The 17,516-nt window shown below is 51.8% G+C and overlaps 5 protein-coding genes across 5 annotated transcripts; 1 reads left to right on the forward strand and 4 right to left on the reverse strand.

Moving 5' to 3' along the window:
• The first annotated feature begins 2,184 nt into the window (after positions 1-2,184).
• Positions 2,185-5,245, forward strand: BO97DRAFT_156108 (uncharacterized protein). The gene is made up of 5 exons (XM_025690199.1): positions 2,185-2,641; positions 2,711-3,857; positions 3,914-4,022; positions 4,075-4,400; positions 4,455-5,245. Exons 1-5 carry the CDS (start codon positions 2,388-2,390, stop codon positions 5,049-5,051), a joined length of 2,433 nt encoding a protein of 810 aa, XP_025549027.1. The 5' UTR covers positions 2,185-2,387; the 3' UTR covers positions 5,052-5,245.
• A 146-nt stretch (positions 5,246-5,391) lies between these two features.
• Positions 5,392-6,181, reverse strand: BO97DRAFT_407420 (DUF2462 domain-containing protein). Its single transcript, XM_025695634.1, has 3 exons — positions 5,985-6,181; positions 5,780-5,864; positions 5,392-5,689 (listed from the first exon to the last, which is right to left on the reverse strand). The coding sequence occupies exons 1-3, from the start codon at positions 6,035-6,037 to the stop codon at positions 5,564-5,566; spliced, it is 264 nt and encodes an 87-aa protein (XP_025549028.1). The 5' UTR covers positions 6,038-6,181; the 3' UTR covers positions 5,392-5,563.
• Positions 6,182-7,195: 1,014 nt separating this feature from the next.
• Positions 7,196-8,536, reverse strand: BO97DRAFT_407421 (GPI anchored serine-threonine rich protein). Its single transcript, XM_025695635.1, has one exon. The coding sequence runs from the start codon at positions 8,198-8,200 to the stop codon at positions 7,451-7,453; it is 750 nt and encodes a 249-aa protein (XP_025549029.1). The 5' UTR covers positions 8,201-8,536; the 3' UTR covers positions 7,196-7,450.
• Positions 8,537-10,789: 2,253 nt separating this feature from the next.
• On the reverse strand, positions 10,790-12,830 carry BO97DRAFT_472173 (aldehyde dehydrogenase). Its single transcript, XM_025700110.1, has 4 exons — positions 12,243-12,830; positions 11,764-12,157; positions 11,258-11,700; positions 10,790-11,194 (listed from the first exon to the last, which is right to left on the reverse strand). Exons 1-4 carry the CDS (start codon positions 12,704-12,706, stop codon positions 11,050-11,052), a joined length of 1,446 nt encoding a protein of 481 aa, XP_025549030.1. The 5' UTR covers positions 12,707-12,830; the 3' UTR covers positions 10,790-11,049.
• Positions 12,831-14,477: 1,647 nt separating this feature from the next.
• On the reverse strand, positions 14,478-15,422 carry BO97DRAFT_427084 (protoglobin family protein; the record flags this gene model as incomplete). Its single annotated transcript, XM_025697177.1, has 3 exons — positions 14,478-14,907; positions 14,969-15,239; positions 15,308-15,422. The coding sequence occupies 3 exons, from the start codon at positions 15,420-15,422 to the stop codon at positions 14,478-14,480; spliced, it is 816 nt and encodes a 271-aa protein (XP_025549031.1).
• Between the last annotated feature and the right edge of the window lie 2,094 nt (positions 15,423-17,516).

Below are 17,516 nucleotides of genomic sequence, written 5' to 3' on the forward strand. Positions count from 1 at the left end.
GAAAGGCATTCCGTTATTTATAGCGCCGACTTGGGACTGGGCATTCCTTAAGCCCGGGGAGTCCAAATCCGTTCTTTTCTCCTTCCAGACCTTCATTTACCCCGACCGGCGAAGAGAAACCGGGGAGAATTGCAATTGCATCTCGAATCTGGTCACGGTGAAGCTCTTTGCACTGCGGGGGGCCCGATGGAATGGGCAGGTTTCGGGAGACTTGGTATTGTCGTCATGACGAGCGCATAACGGGGGGTTTTGCAGGGAGGGGGGGAGGCTCTAGTGCGAAATTACCATCTGGAACCAAATCATACCAACGGGAAGCCGAGGGCCCGCCGAAAAGAGTCTGCGGTGAAGCTGGCAATACTGCTGTAGTCGGCATCTCGTGGGGAAACGCATTCCGATCCAGCCACGAATCGTTGATTTCTTAAGGTAAGAGAAAGAGAACCTGGCAGAGAGACGCGGCAGTGACTTTCTGCGGTCAGCAGAGGGGGAAAGGCGCTGGCTCAATTGCTCCGCCGTCTATATAACCGGGTGCAGTCCCGGTGGCAGAATACATAGCCACCGGTTTGGACATCATGATATAGAGAGATACTGTAGTTCGTCAGTTTTCTGGGTGGAGAGAAGAGGGCCTTGGACGCCTGATAGCCTCAACACACCATTATCCTCCCGTGACCACTTCGACTCAGCTAGTGGTGTGATAATGTGAGGTGTTCCCTTGATTATCAATGGAGCACCATCGATCGCAGTCTACTGACTCGGACATTTTAGTTGCAGTGCATATCTGGGCGGTGGCAGGGTGTACAGTACAGGACAGAGAATCTACTACAGATCACCCTTCCTCGGATCAAAGACATCATTCTGCATCCAGAAGATTAAGACAGTGGATTCGGAGGAGCATGGCCCTACTGTCCACGGTGCCCCAAACAGCCTGGAGGGCAATGATTGTGTCCACAAGGTATATTATTCCCTGTGCAGACCCAAGCAACCGCATAGACAAAGCTATGTGACGGTGTGTTATGAATGACTATGAAGAAGATAATTATGCGCTAGTCTACGGATCAACCGGTCAGTTGATTATCAATCAAGATCTTATTGTTGACAGTCAATGGAAGAGACCCTGACAGGGCCACGATGAATTTTACTGTTGCACAACCGGAGCCGGTGGGATCTAGAATCGCTTCCAGGCCGTCAAACCGACCTTGTTTTCTGATTGCTCGGTGCTTGTGGTATTCTTAGCAGTTCAACTGATCAAGAACTCTATGAGAAGTTTAGTTTAGGTAAAACCGTGGACCTTCAGGCGCCTAGCCGCCTTGAGAACCTCCCTCGAGTCTCCAGGCTCTCTCTTTCTTCCCCCATTCGCATCACGCCGCACGGAGAACTCCAGCCCGTGCCGAACTTCCACTGCATTCTCTCGCGTAATCCCCATCTGTCATCTCAGGTTCGGACTTCTCGGAGACACTATCAGACAGATCCTATCATCAGATCACATCCCTAGACTGACTGGCTATCACCCCTCCTCTCGCTTGACAGGGTTTAGCACGGTGGGATGAGCGAGTACCCTCAAGGTTGGTATTGAGTATGTAGACTAGTCTACTGTATGCAGGGCGGTACAATAGCCGACACTAGAGAGGAATGATCTCCTGGTATGGTTTCAGACACGGTTGAATGAATGGTTTGGATCAGTTGATGATTGATCCACGGCAGCAAAACCCCTCCTGCCAAGAAGCTATTCTGCACGCGCACACACACACAATACACACACAACAACCGTGTGTGTACTATACTTATAGAAGTACCTTTTTCTATGTACTGTACAGTAGATAACCAGATATAGACTTGCATGCATCTCGACCTTTTGGATCACCACTAAACCCTTCATTCCAGTTCTCTGACCCAGGATAGTTGATCTGCCAAGATCCATAGTCGACCACCAGCAGGAAACCTGCAAGCTGACTGGTCTGTGCGAAAGGATTTCTTGCGACAACATCAACGTACTGAGGCCGATCGTCGCAGTAAAATCTTTGGTGGGGAATTAATTATTATTCAACACTCTCACTCGGTCCCAAACCAAACTAAAACCAAATCAGTCCGGACAGAGTCAGCCACGAAGGCCTTCTTGCGCCATCAAACCATTCCACTGTTATCTTCTTCTTCTTCTTTTCTTTCTCCTTTCTCTCCCTTCTTCTCCCTTCTCCCCCTCTTCGAGAAATCAATATCATCGTCATCGACCACCGCACCGCCCTCCTCCGTCATCGCAGCCCAAAGCTCACCCGTTCCGACGAGTGTGCTTTTTTTGCCCCGCGCGACCATTCGCCGGTTCCCAACAATCGGGAACGCGCTAGAGTCCTGGCCAGCTCTTCGAGGTTTCCTCGATCATCCCTCGCAGACCCTGTATGGACTGCGGGAGTACTGGCAACGCTGCGGGCATCGACCCCAAAATCCTCGATAACTGGCAAACTGACAACTTTCCCATCTCCGCTTACGAGCATCCCGGCTACGAACAACCGCTAGAGTGGGACACCAGCCAGGAATCCAGCCAGGGTGATGCGGATATTCTCGATATGAATGGCCTCCATGGCCTCCCACGAGATCAGTCGGGGGTCGCCATGGTCGGACAGTCGGACGACTACCAGGGAAGTGATTACAGGTGCGGATGTCTCAGCCTCTCCCCTCCTTGAACCCCTCCGGCTGATGCGCCTCCCGCCCCCCCTTGCAGTAAACAACCAGGAACTTCCACCCCCGACAAGTTCAGCATAGTCGATGGCACCATTTCGGGCACCGTCAGTGCGACTATCAGCCCCCGAACGCTGCCTTCTTCCGCCGATGACAACTTCCATCTGGATGAGTCATGGCCGCCTTTCCACCTTTTTAACGCCATCTCGGTTGGCATCCCCGGCGAAGCTGGCCTCCTCTACCCATACGCCAAGGAACCCGTCGCCTCTACCAACACGGTGATCGTGGAAGACTCTGGGGACTTGCCTCAGGGACAAGGATTTCAAGATGTCTCCTCCGACCAGTTTGTGCCGTTCCAAGCACTCCCACCGGCGTTTTCCTTCCCTCCCACGGAATCCTGGTCTGAGCCCCCCACCGCTGCCGCTGAGAACATTCCCCACCAGTCTCCGATTTCGCTTCCGATGGGCCCGCAGCCGGCAAACAAGGGCCTTTCAATGCGCAGCTATCATGGACATGTGCGGTCTCTGGATTCGCGCTGGCTAGATAGCTTGGAGGCCCAATTACCGAGCAACATGACCTCCCCTGCGTCGATGTCAATGCCGCAGGAGTCCCCCTACTTCAAAGAAGAACCGAAAGGTCAAGACGGGTTTCAGTATAAGTCGGAGAGTTCGTCCGTATCCGGGGAAATCTCCACTGTGTACGACCCTTACTCGAGCACTACGGATGGCATCACAGCCTTTGCCGACCGCCAGCTGGACGATGAATGGAGGGATGCGCGAAACGATGATTCGCCGTCAGACACAGCACAACCCCTCCAGAATGCCACCGCTTTCATGGTCAGCGAGAACCCAGCAGAATCATACTATGTTCCGGTTGATTCTCAGCCGAGAACTTCGTCTGCCGCTCAGCGAGGGCCGGCGCGGCCACAGGCTCTAGCCATGCAGTCGGTCGCTACTGTTCGAAAGCGCAAGCAGCGTAACCTCAGTGTGAACTTGGATCAGACACAACCCAAGCCATTGCAGATCGTGCAAGAAGACGGTCAGGGCGGTTCTATCGCTTCCGCCGATTTCATTTCTCCGCCCCGTGGCGCGCGCCGCAAGGGGCCTCTCTCCATGGTCGGAAGGGCAAATGCTGGATTGCGAAGAAAGAACAAGGACACGTGTGTTCAGTGCCGATTGAACAAGCGCAAGGTTCGTATTACACAAGTGAAACACCCTTTGGAGAGCATAGCTGACTCTGCAAACAGTGTGATGGGAATGCTCCGTGCGATGCATGTCGCCCTACGCTGCATGAGCAGCCGTGCGCTCGCGCCTGCTTCTCCAGTATCGTCGAATATGGTGTCTGCAATTATATCTGTACGTACCAAGGCTCATTCTTTGATGTGTGCAATTTGACTGACATCATCAGCCCAACGAGCGGTCAATCATCCCACCCTGGATGGAATGAGACGAGTGCGGATGGAGATTCCTTCTGAATTCGATCTCAATGATCTGATCTCATTCCTTGGAGAGCGCCAAGGACGATTCAACATCCGTGCCAGCCAGTCCTGGGGGTCTCTCTATACCCTCGACTTGGCGGAGACTTATCGGTTTCTGCGTGGCTTAAGCGAATACAACGGCAACTCCAAGTCGACCTTCCTCGAGTTCGTCGACCGACGGCTCGTTGAGTCTAAGGACAAATCAAAGAATTGGTTCACTTGCGTGAAAGACTGCGACCCAATGACCAACACTTACGTAAGTCTTTCTTGCCGCGATGGCAAAAAGCATCTCACTAATGTGTATCGCCAGACTCTGCTCTCGAAGTGGAACAATATGCCTAGCCGTGCGAGCTACAGCTTTGTCCCTCTCCAGTCTGGTGACTCAGAGAGACCGATGGATATCGACAACCCGGAAGATCGACGGGAAATTCTCATGGCAGCCCAGTTGTCGCGCATCATCTGTCGGATGCTCGAAGTTGAAGGGTTCCGCAAGCTGGAACGCGACTTTTACAATATCAAGTGGAAACAGATCTCTCAGGATACGCACCTGCGATTCCTTAACGAACTCGGCCACATTCTGCTGACTCTCCGTTGGCGAATGTCCTGGTGGAAGCAACTGGGGGATGGCGGCCGCGAACCCGATCCCAGCAAACAGCACTATGTCGACCGGGTTCATCTACTGTGCAGGATTCTTTACGTGTACTACACTTGTGTGATGGCGAAGCTCCCTTCGTGGTCCGCTTCAGAAGTGCCAAAGGGGACGTGGTCGACGTACGCCGACTCGGAGAATGCCGTCTGGGATGATTTTCCTAGCGACCCCACTGACGACGGCTTTGCTCGCTGGGTCGACCGCGGACAGGAGCTGATCGAGCAGTCCGGAGCCCCGATCCGGGTATCGAAGATGTGAACATGCCTCTCGCATCCCACCAAACCAAGAGGACGACGAAAAGAAGAACTGCCGGATTTGACTGATACTGCACCTGAGATACCCTTTTTTTGAAGCGTTTTTTCCTTCTACACTTTGATGATTGATGATTGTTGATCTGGCCATTGAGTTTCGGGCATGGATATATGTGGTTATGTACTATTTTGGACATAGACGACTTCTCTTCTCCATTTTTATATATAGTTTTGATTTCTTTTCTCTACCTTAATCTTATAGACTTTTTCTCACAGATGTCCGACCATAATTCAAAGTACAAACAAACCATGTAGCCCTCCAAACCCTCAGGAACCCATTTCAAGAAAAACAAACGAAAAGCACAAAGAAAAAAAAAGGGTATCTAATATCATTAATGTACTCGTATACAACCACCCAAGCAGGAAAAAAAAAAAAAGGTAGGTATATCCATGCATCCACTATCCCCTCGGAAAATCAACCGCCATCAAGACCGCAAGAAAGTAAGCAAGAAAAAAAAATCATTTCTTCCCCTTGCCCGCCTCCCCAGTCTTCTTATCCTTCTTCCCTCCAGCCAACAATTCCAAATGTCCCGCCTTCTCCGCGAGGTTCTTCTCCGTGCGCGCAGTCAATCCAGCCGTGAGTTTCTGTTTCCGCCCGGGTGCGATTAGCAAGCTTTCCGTGCGTGGTATTGCTTCCACCCCCGCTCGACTCTCCACTGGGTAGGTGGTACATACCTTGGTCAACTTCTGCTGTTTGATCAGCGAGGCCTTCTTAGGGGCGATCTGCCTCGGGCCGCGCTTGGGGGCGAGAGCTGTGGGACTTTTCTCTTGTTAGTTTGGTTTGTTTGTCGAGGAGCGAGATTCTGGGCCTGGGGTATGGTTTGCTTTGTTTTTTTTTTTTTTTTTTCCTCTTGATGGGCGTTGGGGCGGAGGGAGGTACCGTTTTGAGGTCGAGCCCGAGGGCTTGGTTTTCTTGAGGGAGCCTTGGACCATTTTTCTATTCTTTGTTTTTTCTTTTCTTCGTGTCGTGGTCAGAGGGGGGTGTACACTGCCTGCAGCGATCAGGGTATTCGGCTTCGAGGGGCTGGTGGAGGGAGTGTTTGTTGGTGGTAGGAGGTAGGTATGGGTGGTGAGGTGAGTGAGGGTTGGAGATAACTTAGGTGCGGTGGGAGGGAAAAATTGCTTATCGGGTTTGGGGATCTTATCTGTCACGTGATCTTTGGAGGTGTTTGGTGGGTTGGGGTTGTGTTTGATATGTGCAATTCGGGTTGGTTTGGGGGTTTTTTGATCTGGTTAGCTATGGGGCTTTGGTTGTATACTGTGTGTCTTTTGGTTCTGTGGTTCTGTGGTTTTGTGTCGTGGTGCTTGGGGGGTTGTTTGCTGGTGGATTGGGGTTGTAGTATATTTTGAGGGTTGCGGTGGTGCCTGGGGTTATGCATGTACAGTACACGTTCTATATATGTACGCATCCTGATTGACTAACATGACATAACCTAGTCGCGACAAGGATAGAAGTATTGACAGTATATTATATGAAGCAAGTGCGAGAAATTGATCAAAGGGTACCTGAGCAGTGTTTGAGCTTGCTTTCAGCGACCGAGTTAGACAGAGGCGGCGGCCACATCGCAATCTTATCAGGCAACACCACCAGAAACCGCAGACCCCAATCTACCTGCAGTTAGCCTAGATAACCTAGAACACGAATCGAATCACCTCTGACAACATCAGCACCACCGGAAAGTCCCGAGCCGCGATTAATACCGACGCAGGCCATCGGCGGCATGGGATAGAGTAAAGACACCCGCGCCCGTGGGAGATTGATAGTGTCATAACAGCATCGCGATAAGTCCGATCGAGATTCCGACCCGCACGAGTAGTCTATGATATTCAGCCCAAAGGGGAACTAAATATCCGTCCGGGTCCGATTGTAAGATTATATCATGTTGTTGGTATTACGGGGAAGGTTGTTGAATCCATCAAGATGAAACATTAGTGGAAGATCAAATTAAGTACAAGGGCCACCAACCCAACATTCGGTCATTGACTACTTACTCCCGAACAAGTGACACAAACACAAATACAGGAGGTTGTTCAGGCTTTGATTTTTTGTTTGCTTGCTCATCAGATCTTTCTCCCTTGGAGGTTCATTCATGTGTTCGAGATAAAAAAGGGGGTATTAACTGAGAAGTAGTGTAAAAAGAAAATCATGTCGAAGAAAGGTAATTCCACGATCAGAGTGTGGAAGATGAGGGGTTTCTTGTACAAAATGTTGAAAAAAAAAAAGCTTAATACATCCGAAGTTTAGATTGGTTTCCCTTGGCGAGAGGAAAGTATCGAAGCAACAATGAATAACACCGACTACCGTCTTCATCGCAACCGCGACACTACTACTGATCACCGACAAGCTTAGATGGCAAAAACGGCAACGATACCGGCAGCCAGAGCGCCCATGCCCAAGTTCATGGCGTTGCGGTCAGCAGCGCCGGTGAAGATGGGGGAGACGGAGGAAGAGCTGGCGGAGGGAGTGCCGGAGGGAGCAGCAGCCGAGCTGGAAGCGACACCGCCGGAGGGCTTGGAAGTCACGAAGCCGGTGGGCTTGATGACGGGGACGGAGGTGGCAGCGGGCTTGGTGGCGTCGGCAGCAGGGACGGTCTCAACGACGGTCGAAGTGGCAGAGCTGACGGCAACCTCAGTGGTGGTGGCAGCGGCAGTGGCAGTGGCCTGAGTGACGGCGGAGGTGGTAGCGGCGGCGGTGGAAGTAACAGCGGAGGAAGACGAGTAGGCGGGGTTGGAGACACCGAACTGGGTGGAGTACTGGTACTGGCCGGTGCCCTCGACAACGAGGAGGAGGCCGTAGTGGGTGGTGTCGGGCTCCAGAGCAGTGCTGGGAGTCCACTGGAAGCTACCGCTGTTGTCGATGTCCTCGGCGATGGCGTACATGGGCTGGACGTTGGTGCTGGGACCGCGGAGGAGCACCAGAGAGATCTTGCCAGTGGTCGTGGGACCCCAGGTGATGGTGTAGGTCTGACCGGCCTCGACCTGAGAGTTCAGGCCGGGGGTGTAGATGGCATTGCCAGTGGGGGCCTGGCTGTAGTCGGGCTGGGTGTAGGCAGTAGCCAGGGCTGCAAGGGCAGAGAACACGGCGAAGAAACGCATCTTGATTTAAGTTTATGTGGTTGGATTGGGAAAGATTCCTTCGTGAAAGAGAGGTATGAGGGGGATTGGATCAAGGAGTGACTGAGTAACAAGACTCGAAGCTGTAGTGCAAAAGAGTGACTACCGTGGGAATGGTATGAAAAGAACGAAGGACACGAAGGATGGGAGAGAATCGAAGGGGGAAAAGAAAGAAGGAGGAAGGAAGGGAAGAGAAAGAGAAACAGGGGGGGACGAGGAGGTTTAAAGATGAGATGTGAAATTGTGATTGAGGACCATAGCCCCCAATCCCCATCTCATCATCTCACACCCACACCCCCCTATGGAGGGGAAACCTTCTAGGCTCCCAGACCTGCGGCTCATTTGCGATGGTGGGTCGAAAATGAAATTACTTTGTTGGCCAAAAAACAAGCGTTCATCCATCGTGTGCTAGTACAAAGATGATACATACTTACCTGAGACCAGAAGTACTGTACATACATACTACGGAATACTTGCCCGGTCCAGCTTGGGGGGATAGACGGTCTCAACCCTGAGGAAGCCGTGGAATGTACGGTATGCAAGCCTTCTTAGCCACCCGACTTCACCTCCCGGCAAAAATTAGCGATGTCACCTTGGTCCGATCTCTGTCATCCCACTGGCTCTTCCGGATGATTAGTTTGAGTATTAGCTCGCTTGGATCACAGCATCCCAGTCGTCCCATCAATAGTTCATATCACGAGCACTGGGCGGGTAATCTCGACCTCCTGTGACCAGAACACCATTGGCTATCGACTCGAGTCAAGACTCCTTGAGGATAGGGATAATAGGGGAAGGCCGATATCCGAGAACGGAGGCGAAATATTCTCGCCTGAGGAATTCTCTTAAGGGAAGTGTTGATGGACTAGAATCGTTAGCAGATAGAACTAACCCAGGCACCCACGGTACCAGGCTCGATGAAGCCCTAGATCATGGAGTCGGGGGGAAAGTCTAAAGGAGTCTAAGAGAGTACAGGTGAAACACACATAACCTTATGTGAGAGCCAGCTCAGGAACAGGTATAATCACGATCACGATGAGGAAAGTGAAGAGGCAGTGAAAGAGACAATTGCAGAGGCAATTGAAAGTGCTGCCGGATGATGGGCGGCAGAAATATTCTGCTGTCACTTTTCTTCTTCCCTTTTTCTCCCCCTCTCCATTCAACTCATTCCGTTGTCAAGTTCTCTGCCCACGGCTAATGTCCGGTTCTCCTCTCTGACGCTGACTCTTTCATTTCCCTCCTGCTGAGACTGTGATTTCATCCGGATTACACTGCCTTGTCTTCCCGGTCTGTGCTCGATGTATCCGGTAAAGTCCAGACCTCCAGGAAATGAGGCCGGCGCCACGAGGCCGGAGCGTTGAACGAATTGGATGGCGACATTGGCTCAAGGAAAAACTCCGATTCTTTGGGCCTGTAGGCGAAACACTAATAAAATCCACGCCAAGCCTATTGGGAAGTCCAAAGTCGTTCACCCCCACCATCTCTCTACTTCAGCCGGGTTTGTTGACTTTTGAACCTGATGGCGCTGGTGATGCACTGTGCTCCCTCCCCGACCGTTGATCTGCGCATTCTTTCAGGAGGTGTATTACTTCTGCGTGGAATAATTATATGGTTGAGACTGTACGAGAATGGTGATCACTGAATACCGCGGCGCTTCCGACTGCTGGCACATGAAGTCATCTTATCCCACACCAAGCTGACGATGACCCTGCCCCTTGGCCATGATTTTCAGGTTCCGTTCCTGTCGCTCATTTCTCGTTCCTGACCAGGTGTGTGGAGTGTGTGGAGACTCTATCCGAGTGGCGGCCACACACAGCCTTGGATCCTGGACACAGCAGAAACTTACAGCACAGGAAAGACTGATTCCCCGGCCAATGGTCGCGTTCAATGTCCCGTTCGAAGAAACGTTCCTGGCGGATGGCTGACCTTTTTCCCTCCCCATTGGGTAAGTAACACGAGGTCAATCCCAGAATAAGCACAAACTTGGCCTCGCAACGTTGATTGTGCCAACTAGGTGCTTGATGCGTATCGCCGAAGGGTTTTACACAGGGGTCCAGCCTACTATGACCAAAGTCTTAAGTGCTTGTCCACGTGCCCTCCAATGCACAGGTGTCTTTCAGGCATGGGTTCTTTTTTATCTTACAGGCTTACAGTATAGCTTGAGTATCGGACTACTGCTCATGTCTCGGGTCTGATCGCTGACTGCAACTTGACTGATAAAGCTAGTCCCTCCGCCGGTGGAGAAGAACTGGCCACGGAGGCCTGAACTAATTTAGTCGACTATGCAGGACCGGTTCGCCGTGTCGGTTCTATCCCAATCCAGATGACTTGTCTTACACCCCTCCGAGCTTGGCAAATTTGTGGCATAGGTACAGTACATCTATTTACAGCTCTCGTTCAATACGGACGGAAATACACCCACGCGAGGAAGCGGTTGTGAGACGCCAGGAACAATTAATGTCAACACAGAATCAAAACCCACGGCACAGTGCAGAGTCGAGACTGCTCTTGTCGCATAACTTCCAGGGTCTGACACGCTTCCGACTTACATCAAGAACTAACGACGGAAAAGGCAATTCGGTTGGTGGAATTCGTATAAACTAACTAGGCTCTACCCTGTTGAACCCTGCTGCAAGTGGGTATCGTAACAAAGAAAATCTCCTGGGCCCGTCGCTGTAATCCTGCCAGCTATGGTCCCGATCACTGAATCAAAGAAGCTCGTCGCCTCGACTTGACCTCATTCGTGATGATGATGTCCGGCTCGTCTCTGGGCTTGCGAATTATGTGCAAACAATCATGGATCTTTGCGTGTGGATCACGCGGTCCGATCAGACCTATTCCACCCAGGTCACGGTCTTGGTTTGCAACCACTCATCGTAACCACCCACACCCCCGAACCGGCCGTATCCGCTGCTCTTCCAGCCGCCGTGCGGAAGGACCGGCTCGTCATGCACGGTTAAGGAGTTAATGTGGACAGCTCTGGGTCATTGCAAGATCGGTCAGGTACAATCGCTCTTTAGGAAAAGGGTCTGATCTACTTACCCGGCTTCGAGCTGTTTGGCAATCCTAAGCCCGCGGAACAGGTTGCTCGTAAAGACCGCAGAGGTAAGGCCGTACTCCGTGTCATTGGCCAGTGCAACCGCTTCCTCCTCGGTATCAACCACAATCAGGGACACGGTGGGGCCGAACGACTCCGTTGAGTAAAGGTCCATATTCTTAGTGACATCGCCCACGACCACCGGCCGCATGCTGTTACTATTGGGATCGATACTCCGGGCATCCCCGTAGATAAGTTTGGCGCCCTTGGAAAGTGCATCTTCCACCAGCCCCTTATTTTTGTTCACGGCAGCTGAGTTGACGAGGCCCAGCGGCGGCATGTGCTTCCCGAATACCTTCTCGGACGCTTCTGCCACCAGCTGCTTGAACCGGTCGGCGATTGATCGCTGCACAACAATCCGCTCGGTGGACATGCAGATTTGACCAGACTATACTTCTATCAGCAAGAGTCACGAGTAGGCTGAGCGCCAAAGGAAGGCGATGGTCCTTACGTGCAAGAAGGCTCCCATGGCGCAGCACATCGCAGCCTTCTCTAGGTTGGCATCGTCCAGCACAACAGCCGATGCCTTACCGCCCAGCTCGAGAAGCACCGGCTTCACATACTTACCAGCTGTCGATGCGATAATCGAGCCAACGACGGTGCTACCGGTGAAGTTAATCTTGCGCACAGCTGGGTGAGCGATGAGGGCAGTGGTGACGGCTGCGGCATCCAACGTCTGGTGGAAGACCACGTTCACGCAACCCGCAGGAAGGCCCGCCTCACGAAAGATGTCCCCGATCGCCCAGAAGCACTTAGGTGCCAGTTCGGATCCCTTCAAGATCGTTGTGTTGCCCGCGGCCAAAGGCAGGGCGACGGCGCGGACCCCGAGGATGTAAGGAGCATTCCTAATTCGGGGGTTAGCTAATGATCAACTAGCTGCTTCGCTCTGAGACAGGGCGTTGCCGGTGTTTGGGGTGATGAAAACAATACCAGGGCGCGATTCCCAGGACCACTCCGTACGGCTGCTTGATGACCATCGCCGACTCTCCATTGACAGAGGGCACCGCACCCTCAATGGACGGAATCAATGCCGCAAAGTCTTTCAAGAAACCGACGCCCAGCATGAACGTCTTTTCCACAAATAACCGTCCCGCACCAGTTGCTTCCATCTGATATCGAATCAGCTCCTCTTTCCGGGAAAGCATGACATCCGCAGCCCTGTTCAGGATGTCTCTGCGGTCGGAGGGCTTTGTCTGGCTCCATGCGGGGAAGGCAGCCTTCGCAGCGGCCACAGCACGGTTGGCATCATCAACCGAGGCGCTGGCGCAACGGTCGATGACTTCACCAGTTGTAGGATTTTTGACGTCGAATGCGACATCGCTTACCACCGATTCATTGTTGATGATCAGCGGAATAATAGCTGGTTGACCATTAGTGCTGTTCTTAGCGATCATTGTGACTTGATTGATCGTCGAATGATCGACTGCCTGATGTCTAGGTGTGGAAGAGGTCGAGTGACGGTGGCGACCTGTGCCGGGTGTGGGAGGGCGAGGAAGACAAAAGCGACAGGGATGCGAGATACCCAGGGGTTGGGTTGAGGAGGGGGGTGGTAAGGTTGTTATATCTTAACACCTGACAAGGGAGGGGAAGAGATGGACGAGGCGATGATAAGAGCGAGAAGAATTGGGGCCGGCGGCGCAGCTATTCGTCCGTTGCTGACGCTTGTCCCATGTAGCTGCAGCCACCGAAGTGAGGGGACAAGGCCGTTAAGTTGCCCGGGGGGAAGAGGGGCGATGGAGCCGAATTTTCCCAATGTATGGGACGGCCTCTTATTTGGGGAAGGGGGTGCTGGCTAGTAACTACTAGGAAGGTAAAAAAGAAGGGTCGCTCGCGCATTCATCCATGGACCATGGACTCGGCTTGTGGGGGTGGGGGGAATTCCCGAGATTCGCATTGCCCTCCCATATCTTCTTTCACCTGATGATGCGATGGTTGTTTTAGTCGTGTATACTAATGCATAGTTAGTCAGTTGGTTCAATTGGTATTGGACTGACTGACTGCCTTGTGGCTTCCATGAGTGTATCGCGTGTTTGTCTGCATTGTAACTGCAGGACATATGTGTGTGTGTGTGCATGGGTATGTGTATGCAAGTGTGTAGGTAAGTACTCTAAGTATGATGCGCTGTGACTTCCCCACCGGGATAGGGAATATTAAGGTTGACAGCTGGATGACGGTTGAGAAACGCTCAGTCCTTCCAACTCAACTTCCAGCGTCTCCCCCTTTAGACTATCGTTCGTTCCCCTGAACATCAAATTCGGGATACTATTCATTCTAACTTGCTGGCCAATCACTCCTACTTTGGCTCATTTGCCTCAGCCTGATTCCGTGACGAGTTCCCGAATCTGCCTTGCGTGCAAATATTGGAGACTCACTCCAACGGTCTAACGCCCCCCTCGGGCCCCTCTTCCAGATTTTTCAAGGAGCCGGTGGAGAAGAAAATCCATTGGAATCCAATGACAATTAATTCTCGAGCCCCTCGCATGCCCGCTGCAACGGCGATCTTATCCATCATTGGATCCCGTGACTCGTGGCGTCCCCATTTCTTACTTCATCAAGCATGGCTGATACACTACTACAACTGATTACACCAGTAAGTAGCTACTAGCTTGCTTCAACGCCAAACGCTGACGGACTACTCCAGCTTCTCGGCATTTCGGTGTGCAGCTAGATGTATATTAGGTTATAATATATTTTCGTTCAACAAGACTCCGCTGACATGTCAGAGTGCAAATGAACCAGGTACCATCGAGTCAGTCACGGCCCACCACCCCCTTATCACCCCCATGTCGATCTCGAAGTAGGGGGGAATGACTTGCAGCTCCCCTCGATTGCACTTATCAATCTAACCAACCAACAAGACAGTCACCTACAGAGTACTGTATACGATTGACGAATATCTGGAGAACCGAACACAGGTCATGATTGACAGAAGAGGTGTCATAGTGCCCAGAATTGAGTATACTTCTCGGCCGCTCACACGGATTCCTCATGCATTACTTCATCGAAATAGAAAGATAAAACTCTAGACACCAACACGCAAAACCAATGCCCGGGAATATGTATACCTAACGCCCGCTATGCTCCTTGTCCCTTTATAGAATCTTTTCCGCACAACGACGGATTGCAAAACTCCGTGGCTCAGAAAAGAGCTCACAGTCTGCCCCATCATTTTCCAGCCCAGATCTTCGTTTCGGATGCAGTCGGTGCCATGTCAGCAAAAGGGCAGGCAGGAGTGTGTGTGGCCACATTGCCGCTTCGGATGCTGGAGCGGTCATCCTCGCTCGATGTGCCAGAACTGCTGTCGCCCAGGATCTTCTTGTCGCCCAAGTAACCTTCTTTGTCATCGACAATAATTTCGGACATCTCGTCGGCATACTCCTCGCCATCTCTCATGCGCCATCTCGCCACGAGGTCGTTCTGGATCCAGATGATTTTGCTGATCGCCCGGATCAGGGCGGTCTTGCGTGGCAGGGAAAGGTGGGGGTGCGACATGAGAGCTTCGGTGAAGATATCCTGGATGTATCCCAGGCATGCGCCCATGTGGATGTATTCGATATTCAGCGAATAAAGTCGTTCTTGAGCCGTGTGCATCATTCTAGGTTCGTCAGTCTTCGAGTCTTACTTGGACGGCATCAGTGTCGCGAAAATGAACTCACCCAACTTTGTTCAGGTACCGCCAGAATTCCATCTGGGACGGGTCGGAGCAGAGCTTGGTCAAGTACCATCGCAGGAACATCTTCCGGCGTTGAATCTGGGGGCTGTCTTCGGAGAAGAACTCTTCTATCGGTGTCTCGTCGGCGGTGTCTCTAGTGTGGAAGGCACGTGCGGTGATGTCGCTCTCGAGGAGTTTCTTGTACACGATGTTGACGACCGCCGGAATCAAGGCTTTGATGTATTTGGAACCTGCTACCAGCGCTTCGACGTCGCCTATTATCCCACCACAAGGGTTAGCTCGAAAAGGGTCGATAGAGCGATGAGATGCAATGGACACTCACTTGAGTTAAAGTCCAGGAAGTCTCGAAGATAGGTGATGCGTGCCTCCAGGTGGGTATACAGAGCCTTGCGATCGACATGCTTCATCGGCCGACCAGTCTCGAGTGAGAATTCCATTGTTGCAGAGAGGTGTTCGTTCTCACGATCTCAAGGTATGACAGATTAAGGATAAAAGGGGGCCGTTCCGAATGGGGCTATCTGAAAGCGGCAGGACTTCTCACGAACTCCTGGGGTTGGATCAAGAGATAAATCTGGCGATGATGGAAAGATAATGGAAGAAAATCGAAGAAGGATTGGAGACCCATGAGAGGACGGCGACATCATGCAATTATATATGTCGACTGGGCGAGGGGGCCGTCCGAGAGGGGCCCAAAGATCACTGGGCATATCAAGATTCTGCACTGATTGCCAGTTCAGAAAATCCGAATCCGACCCTCCTCCACGCGGGAACGGATCCATCATGATAATTGTGGGCACTTGATCGAGGCGAGGGGAGTTTCACTATGCCACTAAGAAAGGCGATGTATCCAGCACGGGTCGCAGACTCGCAGACTCGCAGACTCGCAGCATCAGACCAGACAAGGACCGTCCCCGTCCAACGGCCACAGAGGATCCCGAGACTTGGCGATTACTTTGCTTTGCACCTCGGTGGTCTGATGCACTTAACCCACTTTAGGCCTATGGCCTACTGTCCACTAACAACCGGCTCACATCATATCAACATCATATCACCCTGCTTCTCTCTTTCACAATCATACTCATCATTGCCGCTCTCAATTGTGCGTTCCCGATTGCTGCCGGTGCGCTGGGATGCATCCACCCTGACTTCGTATCATTTCGCATCCTTCCACGCGTCGCCCGCCGGCTCTCGGAAACATAACCTCCCACGAATGGCAAGGAGAGAAATTCTCCACGAGAATCACCGGAGAGGGCAAAAGGAAAAAAGCATCGGAGAGGGTAAAAGTAAAAAAAAAAAATAATTAATTGTTCTAGCGTGGGGCGTTCGATGTGTCCATGTCCCACGAAATGGATTTAATCAACCTAAATTAACTCCTGTGCTAAACAAAGTGTTTGGTGCAAGGGAACAGCCGAATGACTACTGTCAGCTCCGTCGATTAGTAATTGCAAAACAGACAGAACTTGCACCATCTAGGAGTCCAGACAGAATTAAGATTCCCCCTTTCGATAGCAACCTAAGCCAGATTGGGGGTTTCGCAAATTAGGGGGGCAGCTTCTCATGATTTAGCTCTGCTTTTTCTTGTCATCTCCCTTCACCGGGCCCGACGTCTTCGTCAGTCGGAGCCGATGGCCGACCGACAGAACGCAGGATTCATGGGCCACATTGGAACGCCGGCTCGTTTTCGATGCCCAGTCTTCCCCAGTAGTAACGCCTCGGAACTAAATACTATACTACAGTCGCATACTTTCCAGCCACAGTCGATAATAGGAAGCAGTTCTATTATTGCTCCTCCGCGACGCGCTTCTGCCCACGGATGTCGACACCAGTCTAGGCACTGTCGCAAGTCACTTATCGAACTCTAAGGGAGCGTCATAGATCAGAAAGCCAATTCCTTTTCAATGAGAGACTACGACTTTCCGGTTGAGCGAGCGAGCGATCACAGGGGGTGTGTGGCTGCTGGCAGTAAAAAGGGAGTCCGATGCAATGTGAGCTGTCGACCACAAAGTAGGTTTTCTCCCTCGGCCGAGGGAGAAAATGATCAACAATGCCTAGACTAATAGGAGATCGAGCCAGAATGGGGGAATCCCCATTACTAATAGGCACAAATAGAATCGGGGAGGGAGAAGAAAGGTAACAGAGACGATAGCAACAAAAATTTTCACCCGACTGCGCTGTTAGGCGAATTAGATGGAGAACCGGTTTCTCCCTGAGATCAGGCCACTGCGACGTGGAGTCGTGGACACACACACAGAAAAAGAAACAACCGACCCCCAAGAAACCAAAAGGGAAACTGAACTAACAATAATGACGATGAAGATTTAGTACGAAACCAACGTGATTGTTCATCTGGCAGCAAATAGTTAATCCCGTCCGTCATCAGTGGTCCCACTCCGATTTTCCTAGTGTTCATCACGCGACTGTCCCCGGGTAGCAAGAAAGCGAAGCATACAGTGCTCAGTTATGGTAGCTTCCTGCGCATCATCTCGCGCCTCGGCAGTTTCGGATCTCTGATTGTCATGATCACGGCTTAT

The sequence above is a fragment of the Aspergillus homomorphus genome, assembly GCF_003184865.1.
Source record: "Aspergillus homomorphus CBS 101889 unplaced genomic scaffold BO97scaffold_34, whole genome shotgun sequence".
Lineage (NCBI taxonomy): Eukaryota > Fungi > Ascomycota > Eurotiomycetes > Eurotiales > Aspergillaceae > Aspergillus > Aspergillus homomorphus.